Source organism: Podarcis gaigeae (assembly GCF_964106915.1).
Source record: "Podarcis gaigeae genome assembly, chromosome: 2".
In the NCBI taxonomy this organism is placed as follows: Eukaryota; Metazoa; Chordata; class Lepidosauria; order Squamata; family Lacertidae; genus Podarcis; species Podarcis gaigeae.
The window spans coordinates 104,109,050-104,131,093 of NC_139679.1; the positions used below are offsets into that span (position 1 = coordinate 104,109,050).

The 22,044-nt window shown below is 43.6% G+C and overlaps 1 protein-coding gene across 5 annotated transcripts in view; it reads left to right on the plus strand.

The window, feature by feature from the left end:
- The window catches only part of FHIT (fragile histidine triad diadenosine triphosphatase), a 1,048,842-nt gene that overhangs the window by 388,251 nt on the left and 638,547 nt on the right, over window positions 1-22,044 (plus strand). For all 5 annotated transcript variants that reach the window (XM_083725434.1, XM_083725437.1, XM_083725435.1 and 2 more), the window contains one exon: window positions 10,977-11,105. In XM_083725434.1, the coding sequence (XP_083581560.1) occupies window positions 11,003-11,105 (103 nt within the window). In that variant the 5' untranslated portion in view covers window positions 10,977-11,002. The remainder of the gene's footprint in view (window positions 1-10,976; window positions 11,106-22,044) is intronic.

Consider the following 22,044-nt stretch of genomic DNA (forward strand, 5'->3'; position numbering starts at 1 on the left):
ATGTACAACTGTATGTTAGCAGACTCAAGGTGCTGCAAGGTTTGCAGAAGTGCAAATGGAGGTTAGGGAAAAGACTTTGCAGGATGCCCCCCCCCCAAAAAAAGAATGAGGAACAAGCATTTATCTTAACCATGAAATGCTTACTGCTTAGACTGAAAATGAGAAGCAAGGAGAGGGAATGGAATGGAGGATCTGAAATTCTGAACAGCAACACTCCATGCTGTAGCATTTTGTTGCAGCTCACATCTGTTGTTTTTCTATTGCCTTTAGATTGCTATCCTTCCCACAACCTTGGTCATTGTTGCCTTTTACCAATAATTTTTAAGTCTTTGTCCTGATAGATCCTCTTTAGCAGATAACATTTTTGTTTACAATGCATCTGACTGGTACTTTTTTTGTTGCACGACTAGTATACATTGCGAGGTTTTCTATTTCATCCCCACCCAAAAATTTCTCCCAGTTATACAATTTGTATTCGTAAAGGTTTCCTTTTCCTTTTCCTTTTTCTGAGTGACTTTGAACTTAAAAGAACATTGGTACACTGGTGTTTGATTTATTTATTTGCATAAAGAATTCATATACAGTGGGTGGACCCTCTGGATACAAATTAAATTCTTTCCTGAGGTCCATACTTAACCTGAAAAGGCTGTAACTGGAGGTACTGCTTCTATGTGCATGCATGGCGCGATAGAGCGCTTCTGCGCATGTGTGCGGTGCGCAGAGCGCTTCTGTGCATGCATGTGGCGAAACCTGGAAGTGTACACTTCTGGGTTTGCTGCGTTCACAACCCGATAGTTATGTATCCAGAGTGGTATGTAACTTGAAGGTCCACAGTACTGCCTTTCAATATAAGAATCTCCAGGGTGGCTTCCAAATGAAACACTGGAATTGTGCTTCAGGAGTACAGGGCAGCAGAGAAAACGAGAACAGTAAAAATGGAAAGGTTTCCCTCGCCCCGCCACCTCATCTGCTGTTGCCAGAAATGCATCTGATAGGCAAAAGATGAACTTGTCTAGGAAGAGCACTATATCTGAGAAGGTCCTTACCTCTTTGCCATCCTGGATCTGGCCTGAATCTCTCTCTCTCCCACACACAAGAGAAAAGGATCATTTGTCCTTTCTGAAAACGGGGAGGCTGTGCAGAGACTTTGGTGTGTGTGAACTGTATGCACTTTCGGTGTGTGGCTTACCATAGGAGGCTACCTTAGAATGAGCCAGACCATTGGATGTTTATTCCGCTAAATCTACCTGCTGCATCCTTTTGTTTCTGCATTTTTTATGGCTCGTAGTTCATGTGCCTACTGAGGACTAGGCATGGTTAGGGCCACTGGATTAATATTATTATTAAACAGAATGAATAAAAGCTATGTTGGCCATTGAAGGTGGGTGTTGTTTAATGGTGCACTGACTTTGGACATAATAGCACTTGGCCAAGGATGCTGGTAGCATATGCTTGACTGTTAGGCCTGCCTCTGCATTTCCCAACCCGGTTTGTGTGGCACGCAAAGAGGAAGAAACGCTTCTCATGTCATTTTTAGTTTCATTTTGTTGTTTGCTTTTTAACTGAAAAGCAGAGGGGAGGATTTGTTGTTGTTGATGTTGTTCCATCCTGCTTTTGTATACAGTGGTACCTCGGGGTAAGAATTTAATTCGTTCCAGAGGTCCGTTCTTAACCTGAAACTGTTCTTAACCTGAAGCACCACTTTAGCTAATAGGGCCTCCCGCTGCTGCTGCACTGCCGGAGCACAATTTCTGTTCTCATCCTGAAGCAAAGTTCTTAACCCAAGGTACTATTTCTGGGTTAGCAGAGTCCGTAACCTGAAGCATCTGTAACCTGAAGCATCTGTAACCCGAGGTACCACTGAATTTTGGAGGAAATACATTCAGACTTGGTTATTTTAGCCCATAGAGTGTTGTTTTCCATAGACATTTCTTCTTGCAAAATTAATTTCTTCCTTTAGCCTCCCCGTGATGCCAGGGAAATGCCACAACATTTTATTTATCCCTCTAAGATAGACCTCACTGGTAATCCCAGAATAAGCAGAGATGACTTTTTTTCCTGTAGGTGGGGTGGGATGCCATTTCATTTCAGCCAACCGCTTCAGACTCCAGCTATTTCTCAGGTTCTGCCTCTCTCCCTACCCCCTCTTTTTTGGGGGTGAAAAGCATGATTGATATTAATCTTTTATTTTCCTTTATAAAAAATTATTCTCCCCCCTGAACTCCATACTGGTAATATATTATTCAGCCTTTCTTTAATAACAGCTTTGGGTTGTTCCATTAGTCACTACAGTTATTACAACGCTAAAGGCCTAATTCATCAGCATTTGACTTCCACAGGCAGAGTGTAATGCTTGTCTGATTCCCCCCATGCATCAGGGCTGTCGTTCTGGGTTATGTGGGAAGCAGCTGCCATTTTGGCAGGAATGTAAGGTGCTTGAAGCAAGCATGCCACTCTGTGACAGCGTGAGGCAAACAATAGCATGTCAAGTGTCTTGTCTAAAGACAAACCTATTGAAAGATGCATAAATGGAAGCCTGGTTAGCTATTCCATCATTTTCAAGACTATCTAAGCCATCCTGGACAATTAGCAAATTTATAACAACCTCATGAAGGCCATACCCTCCAACCGTCCCTATTTGCCCAGGACATTTCCAGAATTACAGATCCCAGGATATCCCAGGGATTATCTGGCGTTGGTGTGGGAATGTTCAGGGTGGCTGGAGAGGATATATTGTTTATTATCATTCCTAACTTGCGCTAGCAAGCTTCTTTACTTAGCAGAGTTACATTCCCCTTTATACATGCACAGCAGATAGCTGGTGGCAGGCTTGTGTGAGCCTCTCACTATTATACAATTCAGTCTGTCTCAGATTGAATTGTACGTTCCTGGTAAATTCCCTTGAATCCCTCTTAAAAGAATAATGACACCACAATCTTATTCAAAGTCAATAAAAGAAGTTTACTCACATCAGTTCACAGTTGGATTCCTGAAGGCAGACTTAGTTACAAATATGTACATGTGGATCTACCCCATATGGGGGAATAATCCCAGTGCTTCTGCTGGCTGAGAGCTAGCAGTTCAGTCCTAGCTAAAAGCTGGTCAAACGAAGATGGAAGTCAAAAAGAGAGAAGGGTGCTGTGTGACTCGTCCTTTTGTTACCTGGACAGGCTTAAATCACACCCACCTTCTATCACATGCAAAAGGAAGGATGCTCCAGCCAGGAGGAACAGGAAGTTTGGACTGGCTGGACCAAACATTCCCTCGCATGTCTTCTCTAGCAGTACAAGGAATGTTGTACTTGATTCCCTCTCATGGATCACATCCCACAGTTGGCACTTGCAGAGAGTGCGGCACCAAAAGACCTGCATCCCGATTTTTATCAGCATGATGTTGGAGGGTGTGGAAGGCAAGTTGTGCAGCCGTTCATAGGGAGACAGAAAGCTACTTGATTTATTTATTTGACTTCTCTTAGTGCGGGACCCAAGGCGGCTCAGAGCATATTGTGGTAGAGTGCTGCAACATATTTCTGCGTTGCAGCAGAATATACATTTTTAAAAAATGAATAAGTAAAATTTAAAAAAACAAATAAATTAAAACCAATTCAAATGATCATGCTTTCCATACATTCCACACTTGACCTTTGGTAAAATTGCCCTTATCAAGAGATCTAATAGATCAAGAAGGCATCTCTAACATGCTTTTTTGTGTTGCACACTGTACATACCCTTAGCATTAGGGCACTGGGGGCATGGTGGGAGAGTCAGAAAGCTACATTTTTTAAGGTAAAGTTTCCTGGGAGCTAAATCCTGAGATTATATCAAATTGATGAATATTTCCAGGGAGCGCCTTTAGGTGGTTTATCTGGTGTTATGTATCCATAGACTTACGGAGCTTTGAACTTCCCATTTGAAACCAGTCATTTACAATGGAAAGTTAAACACCGACATCACACTAGCTAAGTTACATGAAAGCGCTCCCCTTTAACTACTCCTGGACAGGGCTTGCCAAAAGTTCATGGATTAAGGATGGACTTCAGTTCCCTTCATCCCTGTCTATTCACCATGCTGGCTGGGGCTGATAACTGTTGGAGTCCAACAATATCTGGACTACCCCTAACTAATAGCATGGAGTGCAACTCACGTCCGTTTAGGAGATACACAACAGAAAGATTGTCCTTAGAGGGAGCAGCTGCAGGCAGTGTGTATTTGTTGGAGGGAACTGGAGGGGTTGTATCTGCATATGTTTGTGCACTTCTTCGTGGTTTTGTGTGAGAGAGATTGGGCAAGGAACAGCCTAGACTTCATTTGACCTGGAGTCTTTGGTAAAGTTCACACCTCTCTGTTCTATAACTTCTATGATATCAGGGGTGGGACACAGGGTTGCCTCCCCCTCTAAGCTCGACAACAATGAACTTCTTTCTTAATCACTGAACAACTGGAGGGTGCTGGAGGCTTACAGTGCAATCCTAACTATGTCTACTCAGAAGTAAGATCTAGTGAATTGAATGGGGTAAGTGGGTTTAGGATTGGAACCTATGTTGTAACTGAGCGCAGTGTGCACAAGTGCAGAACATTTCATTATTTACATGGTGGGTACATTAAAGTGGGTGTCGTAACCTGCGGTTTCCATTCACTGGTGTGTTTGTGTGTGAGTAAACCTGTCTTTAGCCAAATGGTTGATGAGATACATAAATATATTCTCTTCTGTAAATAACTCTGGCATTTTTTTTTTAGTTCTGCTGTTTGATGTATGTCTTGCTGTCGGTGTTGTTATTTATTTAGATTTGTACTGCAGTTGCCAATAGTCTGGTTTTCAGGGATTTTATGGTTCTTAACTTTTATTGCGAGCCACCCAGAGGACATTATTAATTGAGCATTGTGCAAATAAAAAGAGAAACAAAGTGACCGTTGTTGTTTTATGGATGCCCAAACACATAAATGTATAATAATTTTGCTCTTTCTTTTGAGCATTGGGGATGAGCCCTGAGCGGCTTGGAGCGTGTTGTGATTGTGGAGCTGAGAGTGGATCTGATGAGTCTTTGCCTCTCCCTCCTTTATCTTACACACACACTTAGTTTCCACAACTCCAAGATTTATTGACTGCACGGGTGCTCCATTGCATAGGTCAAGCCCAGATAATGCCCATTTTGAGGGCATGTCTCATTTGAGGACATGTTTGAACAAAACTGATACAAAGAATTGGGGCACGTAATAATTAAAAGTTTCATGCCATCCTTGGCCTGCCGCACCACCCTTTAGTGATAAAAGGGAATGTCACACAATATTATCTACTGATTGGGCTGAGGCTCCTGCTGATTGGACCATTATGATGTGATGAAAGTTAAACAGCTGTCTATTGAATTGCATGGATTTTGCCTTTATTATACCTCAGCTGCAACAGCAGCAGCAAAGTAAAACGCATTAAAAACATCACAGAGGAAAGAATAAGAGCTTGCTCCTGAGTGCCTCGCCTTCATTACACATTATTACACCAAAAGTGCCTGTGAGCATAGAGGTACTGATTGGAAATGTCACTTTTTGACATAATCAAACCCTTTTAGGAGAGGTAAAAATGGCTAGCGGTACGTTTTTAAGCAACAATTTTGTTAGACCAAAGGGCAAAATAGTGCATCTTAGAAAATGTCAAGAGCAAAACGAATTTAGCAATAAACAGCGTTTTGCTGAAGACACATTTTACTTCTGTAGGTGCAGCCTGTGTCAAATCATCTGCATTTCTGCATATGTTTTCCTGCCAAAATCCGGAGCCTTCGATTTGCCATTTTAAAGGTGATCTTTTGAAAAACAACATAATAAAGCCTATTAAACAAATCAATGCACTTATATTATGTGTTTAATTCCACCCCCAATTAAAACTTTGGGTTGCTTTTTTAAAAAAATAAAAAATAAAGCCAGTGGGAGTGTATGGAACTAAGTAATTAGCCAAGAGGCTGACATTTACTAGTTTGAAATGACAAATCCCAGATATTTTATAACATTGTCTTGTGAAATCGCTGCCTCCTCTCCTCCCTTCCCCCCGGCATACATATGTGAAACACAGAGGAAGCTAATAGCAGCCTTCGATATTCTTGCACATAGGTAGTCGCTGGCCTACTTTATAGTGTCTCATCCAATATCTTGGCTATAAATGTTGGCAAGAGCGGTGCCTCCTTGGAGGGTTTTGAATGTTTAGAACTGTGAAGTAAAGCTTGAACATGTTTTGTCTTTTTGTTTTGTTTCTCCTCAGGAGGTAGCACTCTGAGAGTGTTTAAGCCTGAGTATAAGCAAGCTTGCAACAGCATTCAAAGGTGCCGTTGAAACATCTGCTCTTGTTTTGTTCAGTTACGCTCTGACATAAAACAACCCACTTTGCTTGTCCCCTTCGAAAAGGAAGAGCAACATGGCACGTAACATCTGTGAGCGAAGGGGGGGGGGAGTGGATCAGAATGCGGGAAACACTTGCAAAATCAGATGGTGCTGCCACTTATCTATTTAAATCTGCCCCCTCCCTCTTCTTATCATGAGATCCAAGGTGGCTTATGGATTGAAACTATGGAATGTAACAATAAGGAATACAGTGGTACCTCGGGTTACGTACGCCTCAGGTTACATATGCTTCAGGTTACACACTCTGCTAACCCAGAAATAGTGCTTCAGGTTAATAACTTTGCTTCAGGATGAGAACAGAAATCGTGCTTCGGCGGCGCGGCGGCAGCAGGAGGCCCCATTAGCTAAAGTGGTGCTTCAGGTTAAGAACAGTTTCAGGTTAAGTACGGACCTCCGGAACGAATTAAGTACTTAACCTGTGGTTCCACTGTAATCAAATTGGGGTGGGAAATGACAAGAATGCAAGATAATGCTAAAAACATATAAGACAGCCAATAAACAGGTCTATATTGCCCACATGGATTAGCAGTGACTTCCCAGGGTTTCTGGTGGGAAGGCATCCACAGGCTTGGGGGCCTTCTGAGCTACAATCCTTCCCAATTTAGGTTTGCTGATGGTAAAGGTAAAGGTAAAGGACCCCTAGACTTTTAAGTCCAGTCAAAGGCGACTATGGGGTTGTGGCGCTCATCTCGCTTTCTGGCCGAGGGAGCCGGCATTTGTCCACAGACAGCTTTCCAGGTCATGTGGCCAGCATGACTAAACCGCTTCTGGCGTAACGGAGCACCGTGACGGAAACCAGAGTGCACGGAAATGCTGTTTAGCTTCCCACCATAGTGGTACTTATTTATCTACTTGCACTGGCATACTTTCAGACTGCTAGGTTGGCAGGAGCTGGGACAGAGCAACGGGAGCTCACCCTGTCACAGAGGTTTGAACCGCCGACCTTCCAGTCAGCAAGCCCAAGAGGCTCAGTGGTTTAGACCACAGCGCCACCCGCGTCCCTTATTGCTGATGGTAGCCACAATTGGGCCCATAACTGTACTCTCCAATGCCTTCTGGAATTAGTGAGGTTTTTAACCATCTGCTGGTAGGCCAAAGGAGAGGAAAAGAGACAGGAAAGAGAATGCCATCACCTGGGGCCAGATCCTGAGAAGATCACCCTGCAGTTCTTTGACCGAGAGTTTTGTAATCCCAGAATTTGCCGTTATTTATGCTAGTCCATCTTCTGTGGGGACTTTAGTTGACCTGTTATCTGCCTCAAGTTCCTGCCTTTGTCTCCTTAACCCAATTTTCTGTGGCGATGCTATTTTTTGCCAAAACGTGCCTCATGGGATCACAAATCTGAATGTAGAGTTGGCCAACCAATATTATTTGGCTGCCCTTTGTTCCAAGCATGCTAGTCAGATCACCTCACAGCCATCAATCTCAATGGGTGACCTTAGGCTGGTGGAACATAGGCATCTGGGCAGGCACTATGAGAACAGAATACTGGACTCGATGGGCCATTGGCCAGATCTAGCAGGCTCTCCTTACGTTTCTATCACCCAGACTATCTCCAGAGCTCCTTGAAGGAAGCACAGAGCTAAAATAAATTGTGTTGTAGGAATGGAGTCTTTTTTGTATGGTAAAGCATTGAAATTGCTGCATGCATCATAGATTTCACCACTACCATCTGTATTCTGGAGTGGTACAGCCCAGGAAGAGTTGTGCTATGTGATCTTCTGCTGATTGTTTGCTTTAGAAGGTTCTACTAAATTGTTCTGGTCTGGTTGTGGTCCTGCTTGAAAGGCCAACTATTTTCGGACAGGGAGGGTGTGGGAAAAACAGAATTTATAATCTCTAGATATAAATTAGCTCTGCAGTACATAAAAAGACAGTTGGCATTGTCAAAACAGTATGCAAAGGATGTCACAAACGTGTCAAAAACATGACCCTTCCTTACGGGTTAGGGGGGGAAAAAGATAATTTAAGCGGTGCATAATGACTAATTAGTGTTTCTTGTCAAGGTAGCAGAGGGAAACTGTTTCTTTAAAGTGAAGAAGTCCAGATATCAAAGATTTACTGACAGTAATGAAATCACCAATGCAGACTGTTTTAGAGAGGTGCATCTGTGCACTGAATAAACTCCCCACATCTGGACGGGGGTCCAGTCCCTTGTTGTCTCACATCTGGTTGTCACCCCTATGCTGAGTAGATGGGGATCAAAAGGCAACAGTAGACCAACCCAGACTCGTATAATTCTTGCTCTGCATCAGGTTGTTGGGGAGCTCTGTCTGTCATGAAATCACAAATGCAATGAGATTGGTGGGTATTTTGCAGTTCTGCCATTTTGCATCACTTCGATTGACAGATTGTACCCTTAATGGTACTACTCTTTTTTCCTCCTGTGCAAGGGCTTGTCTGAGATCTGAAATGGGGTGTTCTTGCACCCGATCAGAGAATCATATCTCTGAACTAACAGGCCTCAGTTTGTTGCGTCATGGAGCTTATATCAAACATCAGTTCCCGTGTCCATGGTAAATGTACTTTGCTGGAAAATGATAGAAATGAAGATAACATCTGGATTTTCATGAAAGTGTTCAGACTCGTTTGACATTTAGTTATAATTGTCAGGCTTTTCTGACAGTTCCATGGGGACTCTTAAGAATTACAGATGCAACATAAAAAGAGGATGCTGGATCAGACCAATGACTCATCTAGTCCAACATCCTGTTCTCACAGTGGCTGACCAAATAATTTAGGGAAAGCCACATGCAGGATTTGAGCACAAGAACATTTCATTCCTGCTTTTGTCTGTGAAGGCAGAGCCAAGCCATCATGGCTAGGTACACAGGGTAGGGTGGGGATTTTTTTTTAAAAAAATCAGCTTTTCATATATTATAACAATATATCTGACATACACATAAATACGCAAGAAGTATCATATTACACGGGAAGAGAACAATCAGCAACTACTAACAATCTGTGGCAAAAACCAAATGTCTTTCAAGCTTAGATGGGCCTTCTTCAGTATTACATTCAAATTGCACCTGAATCGTGAAAATAATAATAAGGGGGAAAGAGCCCAAGCCTCCTGGTCTAATATGCCAAGAAAGGGGCCACATGCACTCTGGGTTCTCATAGGGAACATCTGAAAGGATGGTAGTTCCATTCAGATATGACAATCACACCGGTGAGATGTGGGAGATGATGTATAAACACTGGCTGTTATTGGCTTGCTGTTTTTATTTTGATTCTATATATTATGGTTTTTATGTTGATATTTTCTGTCAGCTGCCTTGAAACCTCCAGGTATAAGGCAATATATAAATTCTAATTCTAATTCTAATTTTAATAATAATAATAATAATAATAATAATAATAATAAATAAATTGAAACAAAATGAATTGTATTTTTGAACTTGAGCAAAACTTTCCTTTTTCTAGAGGTGCCCACCCATGGGCTAGATACACGCTGCATGAATTGCAAGGCGCTGAGACACAAGGTTAACCTTTCCAGTTGCTCCTCTCGATATTTGTCGCCTTTTAAAACCTCAAGCATTTCACAGCATACTATTTCCTTACCTTCTGGAGTGGGCTTTGGTTATTATTATTCTCTCCTCCCCCCCATCACCACCCTGAGTGAATCTCAGAGCCACTATTAAAACAGGCTGGGGTCCCACTGGCACTCTAGTCCCTAGTAATTCAGCCAGATAGTTGGAATAAAAAGCACCGGGTCATCACTTTTCTCTCCCCCTGGAGTGTTGGTTATTGAAGCATCAGATCTTGCCTTTATTTCCAAGGTCACCAACTTTCTGCTAGAAGTGTTTATTATTTTTGGAGTACGGGAGGAAGCATCACCTTCAGCTCTGCCAATGCGTTTTCTGAGCCTGACGCTCTCTCCTTCCGTAAATCTGTTTTAGAGGTGTTAGCTCTTTGTCTCTACCCTTCCCCTCCCCTGAAACGACTCCCCTGTTCTTCAGTGTCGGTAAGTGGTTTCTTTCTGGCTATTGAAGCTTTTTTGACATTCCCGTTTAAAAAATATTGCCAATCTGATTCAGCTTTCACAGTGTAAATAAGGAAAAGAGGAGGGCAGAGCTGAGCTCTGCTACTGCGGTATGGGGTTTCCTGTAATGTTTTTTGTTGTTGTTGGAAACAAAAACCATACTTAAAAGAAACCAAAATACACATCCCCGCCACATCTTCCCCCATATTCCAGACAACATACAGCAGCTGCTGCTTACTTCTTATACAGTGGTACCTCGGGTTAAGAACTTAATTCCACATGGAGGAAGCCTAAAAGGCCGTTAACTTAGTCTAAACCAGCTTTCACATTCGCCCCCCCTTAAAAATCAGATTGCCCGTCTGTGGGGCGTGTGCCCCATGTTGGGAACCATGGCTTTGGAGGGAAGCCATGTGCTTACTGTATTGTGTGTATGCAGTCTTAGTAATAGAAAAGCAAGGGGGAAAATTAGAGTGTTCATTCAGCTGCAGTGACTAAAAGCAACTCTGTGCATTTTCTGTTCTCTGAAATGTTGCCAATGATCTCATTTGCCATATGTTTTAAGATCATCGACTGTTCTGATGATTTCAATTAATTCTCCTCCACAGGTCCAGGTGCATAAAAGGGCATTAAGATGTCATTCCGCTTTGGGCAGCACCTCATCAAACCTTCTGTTGTGTTTCTGAAGACGGAACTATCCTTTGCACTTGTGAACCGGAAGCCTGTGGTTCCGGGTCGTATCCTTTTTTCCCTTTGGTTTGCATGCATCTGGCATAACAGTCCATTTCTGGAACCTTGGCTGTCTCCGCCGGAGTAGAAGGAGCCCCTCTTTCCCCACTAAAGAGCAGGTAAGATGTTACTCATATTTATTCTGAAGCCAGTCAGTGGAGCATAATATGCTTGATCGGTGTTGCAGAACTTCTGAAAGCGGTTGCTTAGCAACAGTGACCTTAGAGGTGAATTTTCTTCTGACCTTTTCACCACAGAAGATGTATAAATAAACAGGTGGTGCTTCTTTGCTTCTCTTTCCCTTTTCCTTGTTTTAAAAAATGATCTGGATGGTGTCTCAGAGATGCTCCTGTTTTTAACTGTCACGTTATCGGCCCTGTTGCGCTGCCTATTTTGCTTCCCCCCCACCCACAAATATTTTGGTCTAAGCAAATGCGACCCAGGTCTGGCATTGGGAATTAAAATGTAACAAGTCTCTTAAGGCATCCAAATGCCAAGCACAGCAGTGCCAAAGTTTAAACTCCTTGCTTCTCTGGTAGCCAACGAGGTAAATAATCTGGTTGGAGACCTTTCTGGACGTTAATATGTGTGTGTTTGGGAAGTAAAAAACAACAGGTAGAACCACTGATTGCTCATGACAGGAAAGATCCCCCTATAGCTATCTTTCTCAAAATTGGGTCTCCAGCTCTTTTTGAACTACGACTCCCATCATCCCTATCCAGCAGGACCAGTGGTCAGGGATTATGGGCATTGTAGTCCAAAAACAGCTGGAGACCCAAGTTGGGGAAACCCTGATCTACAGCTTTTTGGAGGTGAGATCATAGTTTGGTGCTGGAGTACCTGCTTTGCATTCAGAAGAGTTAAAAGGACTCGGGTAGCAGTTAATGGGAAAGACATGAGACCATAGAGACCTGCTTCCAGGCAAGGTTGGAGTGAGATCTATCAAGTCCATATTCAAGCTATCAGTGGCTACTATTCATGATGGCTATATACTTCTTCCAGGACCAGAGGCTCCATGTTTTTGAATATCAGTACCTGGGGAATGGCAGCAGGAGATTACCTTAATGTTTTGCCTATAGGCTTTCCAGAGGCATATGGATGATCAATACAGAAAACACAAATATTGGATTGGCCTTTGTTCTGATCCAGCCATACCTTTCTTATGTGCACTGGCTGATCATCATCACTGATTTATTAATCACCTTCTAAACAAGCCATCTCAAGGAGATTTACACACAAGAGGATTCAAAACAGTTAAAAACTCAAAACATATCAAAAGTAAGAGAAAAGACAAAATGAGTTTTGACTGTATATGTTAAAAATGTTGAAACTTGATAGAATATAATTGGGAAACAACCCTCAAACATATCACCTACATTTAAAACGAGACTAAAACCCAGACAAAGTGTGCTCCCATTTACCCATCTGGGGAAGCCTGGCAAAACAAAAAATATATATTCAGTTGTTTCCAGAAAGTGCAGATAGTAGGAATGCTGTTCCACAGAACAAGGGCAGCCACAGTCCGTGGGTTTAGCTGACAGCAGGCAACTAAAAGCTGCCAGTTGACATTTGCTACAACCCTCCAGAGCACACATAGGATGTTGCCTCAGACCAATGGCTTATCTGCCTCAGTACTGTCTACTTTCACGGGCAATAGCTTGCAGGTTTTCAGACAGTGGTGTCTCCCAGAGTCTGGTGAATGAACCTGGAACCTTCTGCATGCAAATCAGATATATTGCTCTGGGACATTATGGGGAAATGGTGACCCCAAAATGGTGGCCCACAGCTGCTTGGAGCAATAGCTGGAGGATACTGGGTGCCAGAGGGCATACATAGTTTTTCTCCAAAGTGGTCCGTGGTTGGACTGAGAAGATAGTGACCAGCTGGCAACCCTACACACACTTACCATGACCCTGACTCTGCCCTTTTCACCTGTTTGTCATTACAATGCTGAAAGCGGAACATGGTTATGTAAAATGAAGTGTGATGCTACTGAGAGATTGCAGAAGAGCTGTGTAAAGCTGCACTCATCTGACCTGGCAACAACAAGTGTATTCCCCGGGCTTTATAGCAATAATTTCATCTGCTTGGTTTCTGACTCACTTATACATACATATATTTCCTAGCAGACAATGAAATATTAATGTGTTTGAATTTCGGCAAGATAGAGACAAAAAGAATGAGTTTAAAAGCCAATTCACTTTGGATGTCAAGTTAATTAACTTGTATGTTTTGAAAAATCCAGGTTTAAAAAGGGAGCTGGGAGGAGGGAAGAGAGACTTAGATTGTGAAATTATTCCTACAGCACGGCTTATATTCTGGAAAGGCTCTGTAGTGCAAACCACTGCAAATATAGAAATGCAGGACATTGTGGAAGACATCAGTTCATTGCAACACGGTGCTTTGGGGTGTTTGTGCAATTTTCATTGTATTAAGCTTTCTTCAGGGGTTGGGTTTGCACATTCAAACACGTTTCTGCACTGGTACTTAAGACATAGGGACGTGGGTGGCGCTGTGGTCTAAATCACAGAGCCTCTTGGGCTTAACAATCAGAAGGTCGGCGGTTTGAATCCCTGCGACGGGTGAGCTCTCGTTGCTCAGTTCGAAAGCATGCCAGTGCAAGTAGATCAATAGGTTCTGCTGGGGCAGGAAGGTAAATGGCATTTCCATGCACTCTGGCTCTCGTCGCGGTGTCCCGTTGTGCCAGAAGTGGTTTAGTCATGCTGGCCACATGACCCAGAAAGCTGTCTCTGGACAAATGCCGGCTCCCTTGGCCTGAAAAGTGAGATGAGCGCTGGACCCCATAGTTGCCTTTGACTGGACGTAACAGTCCAGGGGTCCTTTACCTTACCTTTTTACTTGAAATATTCAAATTCCATTAGATGTTTATAGGGAGGCTCTTGTTTAAAGAAGATATGCAGCCCAGTCTTGGAGTCATAGTAGCTGCTCCCTGAACCATTTTCCCTTTCCTAAACTTGATTTCTGATATTCTTTCCTTGCATAATCTTAGTGGTTGGTTGGTTTGGCTCTTCAGAATAATGAAGAAGCCGTATTGATGCTCTTCTGATTCATTTTTGCTGGCTTTTTGAAACGGGAGCAGAATTTATTTATTACATTCAAATAAACAAATATCACCTGGGGAATTCAAGGGGGCATACATGGGGCTGCCTCTCCTCGTTTTATCCCCACAACAACCCTGTGAGGGTTGTTCATAATTCATACTTCAGCTAGGCTATCGGATAGGTAAACTAGTTTATGTCTCCATGGTTATGAATTATCCATATTATTCATAGACTGTATCTTCTGAAAAGCTTGGGGGCAGAAAACAATATAGTGGGGGGGGGGGGAACCAAGGTTGTGCCAAGTTTTCACCTGCAAAAGTTTACCTGGCTTTGTGGGGGTTAGTGGTTGCAAAATGACCCCCTAAACTCTCACAGGCAATACTTTTGAGATGTTGCTCCTGGCTGCCTACGGTCATTGTGTTTCCCCTTTGTGCTGCTCCTGTAGCACAAATCTGTGCCTTGATCTCTCTTGTCGTGTGATGCCAGTCACATATGTAAGGTGTGTGTTAGGATAGCACAATGCCAATGAGATTGGAATAAGGCATCCCTCCTTCCACTTATGCGCGTTCTACTTGCCCGTGACTGTGCATACGCATACACATTGGGAAATAAATAGATAAATAGAATCATAACAGAAGATGGCAGGAGTGTGCTGGGAAGTCTTCATGGTTTGTGAGGGGACCCTTCCCAGAGCCCGAAGAGGATGTCAGTGAGAACGGAGGAAGCCCTGAAGAGATTGGAGGTGCAACAGGGCTTTGTTTCGGCTGCTTCGCCTCCCTGCCTAACAGCTGACACGCAAGGTAGCACAGAAGCAACCACCGCTTTCCTGCGCTTCCCCCAGCTAGCCCCAGCTTCAACTCTATATATTTTGCTCTGGATTGGAGATACAGCCCCGAGATAGAGCTGGAGAGCAGGGGAAAATAGGCATTTAGGGGCTTTTTAGAGGGTGCGCCCTACTTTATGTGATTTCACATATGTGCAGCCCCCCCCCCAGAATGTAAGTGGGGGACACTTGTGCCTGCCAGTACGAGGAAAGGTAGATGAAGCCAATGGGAAGTAATAGCAAAGATCCTTGTTTGGCATTGTCCTCCCTCGCAATGGGGGTAAGATGGGGTTGCAGAGCAAGGTGTGACCACAGCCTGAATGGGAGCTTCATTCTTTATTCTCTCACTTTGCAGAAAATTGCCAGAAGTCGGTTGTTGTTGTTATCAGGGGTTGCAAGAAGTTTAGTTTAGCTCTAGAAAAGCAATGAAATGAAAATCAGGTTATATGGTTTTGGAAGGCTAGAACCCAGATTTCCTCATTCCTGAAAAACAATCTAAACGGGGGAAGGCTTTCTTAACCATGCTTCCGAAAGTTCCTTGGCCTTAGCTCCCTGTCCCTTTGAAGGAGAGAAAGCAACCAATGATCTTCTATTACAGAAACGCCTTGCTTTCCAAAGATGGCTCAGTGAAACCATCATTCAAAGGTCGCTCTTGGTTTTGAGCACTATATAGATTATTTGATGCATCCCTGAATTTTCCAAAGGTTTTAAACAGAGCCCCTTACCACAAAGCAAAGTGTCTTCTTCACACTAGTACTTTGTCTTCGTGCAAATTCATACATTTTTCCTGCTTCAATTTAATATTTGCCAGAAGTCCTGGAAGCAAGGCACTTTTATAAACATGAAAAAGGGCAGGATCTCTTGGGAAAATAGCTGAGCTTCAGACACCTTAGTGGTCAGATTGCACATGTTTACACAACCCATTATCCTCTGATAATAATCCCTTAATCCTGCAGGGTCAAACCAAGAGTTTAGTTGTTTGAGATATGTTTTAGAGAGAACTCAAGAGAAACTCTAAGGTTCTCATTTGTATGCCCAAGAGATTTGGTGGTCAGGCGCAATGGGCTTAAAAGGCCTTTTGCTGGGAAGTTGATGCTGTTGGATGTTTGTTGAATGAAGAATAAACGAAGGAAATGAAATAAATGGAACTGAGCAGAGCTGTAGAAAAGGAGTAAGCAGAACAACTGATGCACAATGAATTTATGTGATCCAACAAGGATCAAAAAGGTGTGGAAAGCGCAAGGTGGATGGGAAATAATTTGGAGATAAATTATGCTGAAAGACAAGTCAGGAAATAATTAACCTTCATGCTATTGTTATGCAATGATTGTGTAGGTGTCTTTTTTTGACAAACATGACATGAAGTGAATAATACAATAAAGACAGAAGTCTCACAATAGCAAATTCTATCTCTAGTGGGGGCTTTGCTATGAAAGAGAAAGGTTTGTGGGGGGGCAAGGATCCCCTAAAATTCCTGGGTGCCAGGTTCTCCCCATAATTTCTGAAATGAGTAAATGTAGGGTTTGAAGTCAAGACAGTCTCCTCAGGAGCTTGGCTTAGAGAGGTGCCATCAAAGAACAAAGGCAGGTGATGACACAGTCATTACCCTGACAAAAGGCGAGACATTCGGCATCAGACAAGAAAGGGGGAGACTGCCGGGATTACAGGGGGTGTGATGTCGCCACAGGGGGAAAAAGTGCTTTTTGCAGGAGGCTTTTGAAAATGAGGTTGCCTGGTGACTGGGAGGATGCTGGAAGCGGAAGGGGAGGAGCTGATTTTCCGAGCACAGTTCAAAGTGTTGGTGCTGACCTTTAAAGCCCTAAATGGCCTCAGTCCAGTATACCTGAAGGAGCATCTCCACCCCATTGTTCTGCCCGGACACTGAGGTCCAGTGCCGAGGGCATTCTGGCAGTTCCCTCCCTGCGAGAAGCCAAGTTACAGGGAACCAGGCAGAGGGCCTTCTCGGTAGTGGCACCCGCCCTGTGGAACGCCCTCCCACCAGATGTCAAAGAGAAAAATAACTATCTGACTTTTAGAAGACGTCTGAAGGAAGCCCTGTTTAGGGAAGCTTTTAATGTTTAATAGACTATTGTATTTTAATATTCTGTTGGAAGCCGCCCAGAGTGGCTGGGGAAACCCAGCCAGGCGGGTGGGGTATAAATAAATTATTATTATTATTATTTCTGCAAAAGCTGCTGGCTGGAGGAGGCTGCACCGAGAGACGGGGAGGGGGTCAATAAGTGGCTGCTGCTTTGAACGCATGCTTGCTGAAGCTATGAGAGGAGCGGCGAAGGACACTCTTGGGGTGTATTGTTTTGCACCCCTCCAAGGCCACCAAGGCCCCCTAAGCCTCTAGCGACAGCAAAGGATCAAAAAGTAATTCAAAATTTATATCAAAATGGTGGAACTTCCAGTGAAAAAGGGCTGAGGCACCTAGTACTTTTTGTGTACCTTATAGGGTAGGCCCTTGACTCTTCCAGCCTTTGCTGAATATCCTATCTTGTGATTTGCTTCGCATTTTCTTTCATATGTTTCCATGAAATACTATCAGCAGCCTTGGGTAATATTAAGCTCAAACAATATTTTGTTTAACAGTCTCTAGCCTTTTGTGTATTTTTGAAGATGCATTGCCTGTTATTGTTTAATTTGCTGGCATTTAAGGGGGTGGTATAGTTTTTAATTTTTGCTAACATTTTATTACAATCGCCTTGTCCATGTGAAGTGGATTTCTTAAATTTGGTCCAAAGGCAAATGCTGGCACCTCACATTGGGTCTGGGAGCAAAGAGGCAGCCAATTAAGTTATTGCAAAGTTGGAGTAATATGCATGCAGTTGGCTTTTGCCAGTCAAAATTATAGTACCCATATTCTACACCAGGCATAGGCAAGCTCCGGCCCTCCAGATGTTTGGGACTACGATTCCCATCATCCCTAGCTAACAGGACCAGTGGTCGGGGATGATGGGAATTGTAGTCCCAAACATCTGGAGGGCCGGAGTTTGCCTATGCCTGTTCTACACCAATTGAAGCTTCCGAGCTGCCTTCAAGGCAGTCCGAGGCATAATAACCACATTGCCGTAATCCAACTGGGAGGCTGGTTCTGCGCCATGTCTCCAAATTTGGAGCGCAGGTGCTATCTAAATGTATCCTGAGGAGGGCCAGCCCATCAATGAGGTAAGGTGAGGTGATCACCTCAGGCGGCAGGATCCATAGGGGCAGCAGATCCCAATGTAGCTCTTTATTCCCCACCACCACCATTGTTTGTGCTGTAGATCTTCCCTGGTTGGGGGGGCATCATTTTGTGTCTCACCTCAGGCGCCACAAAATGTCTTGGGCTGATGGAAGTCCAGCCGTCATGAGATGGTGCTTAGCATAGAAAAAAGACACAGAGAGCCAGCTATATTCTCAGGATGGTAAGAGCAGCTCCTTCGTCCACTCTCCTCCGGTTTTATTATCCTTTGTTCTCCTTCTCTTGCATGTCTCACGTTACCTCATCCGGTCATGGCTTTTACTACACCCATCACCATATAAGGTAATCACTGCCCAGAGGAAACACAACTCCATATAAGGTCAATACATTCTAATACATTGTAAGGCACAGAGGTGCTGGTCAACAGGTCAGGAGGCACCCTGCAGTATTACAAGTCTCTGCCATGGCTTTATGACTCCCACATTGGGCCAGCCCTGATCTTGATCCTCTCTAAAGCAATACAAAGTCTGTTTAAGCTCCCACAAAGCATATCCTATTTGTTTCTCCCGGATGGGAAGCTCATCTCAAGTGTGCATTGCTCTCTGGAGTGGTGTAGGAAACTGCAGCTGTGCCTCACCTTCATCTGTGTTGTAGTCAAAGTCGGGATTAGGTTTGGGGCTGCAGGATTAGCTGGGAGCCATACCAGGAGGAGGTTTGTCCTGCGTGGCATTGTTCCTGTGTAAGTGCCAATGGCAAGGTGCCCTCCCTCCTTCCCACGTCTGCCAGAGTGGGAAGATGATGGTACTGGCAGGGCAGACACCATTGCTTGATACAAATAAAGGTGTGAGTCACACTCTCTTCAGTTATTAATGCAACTTTTGGAATAAATTAAGGTGTGGGCTGATTTTAAAATTTCCTTTGCAACAAAGCATGTGGGCTGTTGTCCCCTTCCTAGAATGGCCATGTGTCCTACTTTACAGAGGACAGTCTGCTATTTTCAGGATTGTTTAATACAGGTGCTGTTTAGAAAGAGAAAACCTTGCCCTAGAGAGAGGAACAGGTCCTTTGACGCTGCCCACCACCCCTTAGCACCTGAACAGACATGCATGATGTCAGGAATGGGGCAAGTAGACATGACTTGGGGGAGAGTGGCCCCATGGGCTAGACTCTTCTCCTGCCTATATGCAGTGGATAAGTTTCCCATCTGATGCTTGCCTGGTGTGTTTTGGTTCCTCTGAGCATGGCTCCTGTTTGTTCCATCTCTCCACTCAGGGCCGGCCCACCCATGAGGCAGGGAGTAGCAACCACCTCAGGCAGCAGGATCTCCAGAGGCAGCAGATCCCAGTGTAGATCTTTAGTCTCCCCACTCCTTGTTCACGGTGTAGTTCATCACTCGTCCCTTCTTCTCTGGTGGGTTTGTGGTTTTGCGGGTTGCTTCAGGTGCCAAAATGTCTTGGGCCTGCCTTGTTTCCATCCATGTGTTAAAGCGAGTGGAAGGGCACATGAATTGTGTTAAGGGAGCTGTGTTTGTCCTTGTTGTTCCTCATCAGAATTAACCTGCCTGACCTTGGAGGAGAACCTTTCTGGGTGCAGAAATGTAAGAAAATGTTCCACTCTTGGGACCCACCAGCAAAGAGAAAGTTATTATCATGGATGAGGGGGAGCTAAGGAAAGCACCTTCTACACTTACATACACATGAGTTTGCACCCTATCCTAGCCTTTGAGCTTTTTTGAAGCCAGCTATAGCAAGGCTAGGGACGCGGGTGGCACTGTGGGTTAAACCACAGAGCCTAGGACTTGCCAATCAGAAGGTCGGCGGTTCGAATCCCCGCGACGGGGTGAGCTGCTGTTGTTTGGTCCCTGCTAACCCCACCTAGCAGTTGAAAAGCATATCAATTTCAAGTAGATAAATAGGTATGGCTCGGGCGGGAAGGTAAACGGAGTTTCCGTGTGCTGCTCTGGTTCGCCAGAAGCAGCTTAGTCATGCTGGCCACATGACGCGGAAGCTGTACGTCGCCTCCCTTGGCCAATAAAGCGAGATGAGCACCACAACCCCAGAGTCAACCACAACTGGACCTTTACCTTTTTTATAGCAAGGTTTCATGTCTAGGTTCCACTTAAGTCTTTCTCAGACCCCTTTGTGAGTTGGAGTGGGGTGTCTGTGCAGGAACCCAAGTTGCCAAGCAACAAGTGATGGGCCCTGCTGAGTGAAGCCCAGGATAATTTTGTAATAAAGTTCTGCTCACTAAAGTACTACTGTTTGTGGGTTTTACTTTTTGTTTTTGCACCGATATGAGTAATTTGAGGCTGCACTGCTGTTTTTATTCAAGCATTTACTTCCATTATTACACAGCTTTGCATGTGTTCCGCTTGTGTCTCACAATAAATATAACCATTATTGAGCTTTCTTTTTGTTGTTGTTCTTGAGGATAGGTTTTTTTTTAAAAAAATGCTCCTTGTTCTATTCTTATTGTAGTATAAGGTTCTCGCTTTCAACTTGTGTTAAAGCATGAAAAATGAATTTGAACATTAATAGAATCCATTTGCGGACCAGGGCTTTTATTGTAAATAAAATTATTCATTTGTTATGTCCTATTGTTTTCAGCCGACATAGTATTGATCTTTGGGTTTCTGCTCGGGGATGCCATAAGGAGCACTAGCATAAAGAGGGAGCAGTGCAACATTTGTAAATTGATTGAATGTAAAGCATAATGACAGAGACAAACATCATTTCTAAAGCAATGCTATATCACACACAGCATTTTTCAACAGCTTATTGAGCTGGTTATTGAAAAGAGCAGCCTATCCAAAGTGGAACAATGAGCAGGATGTTATTGGGACCAAACAATTTTATTGTGATTCATTGAGGACATTGTGACCCTTGCAATATATGCATTAAAAATTAGAATGGATTTTCTAAAAGAACTTTTTGGCCTACTTTGGCTGTAAAGAAAAGTTGTGAGCACGTGGGAAAGAACAAACCTCTGAGACTTTTATTTACATATGCACTAATTCTAGAGCAGATTTCCATCTGCATCTTGGATTCCAAAAGCACAGGCAGATGATTTAAGTGTAGAGCAGATTTTTGAGGGTGAATGGGGGTTGAAAGGGAGAGGAGAGGAAGGGGAAGACTGCTCTGCTTGAACAATGGCAGTGCTGGATGCATCCTATCCTCTCTGTTGTTCCCAGTGAGTACTGGAGGTCACCTGTTCATTTTTAGCAAAGTGGACTGGTTGCCTAGAGTGAAAGATGTGCACTCCAATGGGTATGTTAAAAGCTGGACTTCAGGAAAAGTGATTGCTGAACAAATTTGCCAGGGAAGAAAAACAGGTTGCAAGAGCAGAATCTTCTGTTCTGTTCAAACTATTTATTTAAGACATTTCTATATTGCTTAATTATTCACATTTCTAAGCAATGACCCACAGAAAATGAAACAATAAACAATCATCATAGTATGAAACATTACCTTCAAATGCATGCAGGAACAAGAAAGTCTTAGTTGTGTGACTGAAGTTCAGCAAAGGTGGGTGCCTGTCTAATCTCAGCTGAGAGGGCATTGCACAGGCTTGGATCCACCACACTGAATCCTCAGCTTCTAATAATAATAATAATAATAATAATAATAATAATAATTTATTTATACCCCGCCCATCTGGCTGGGCCTCCCCAGTCACTCTGGGCGGCTTCCATAAAAACCAAAAATACAGTAAAATCACATGTTAAAAACTTCCCTGAACAGGGCTGCCTTAAGATGTCTTCTGAATGTCAGGTAGTTGTTTATTGCTTTGACATCTGCTGGAAGGGTGTTCCACAGGGCGGGTGCCACTACCGAGAAGGCCCTCTGCCTGGTTCCCTGTAGCTTTGCTTCTCGCAA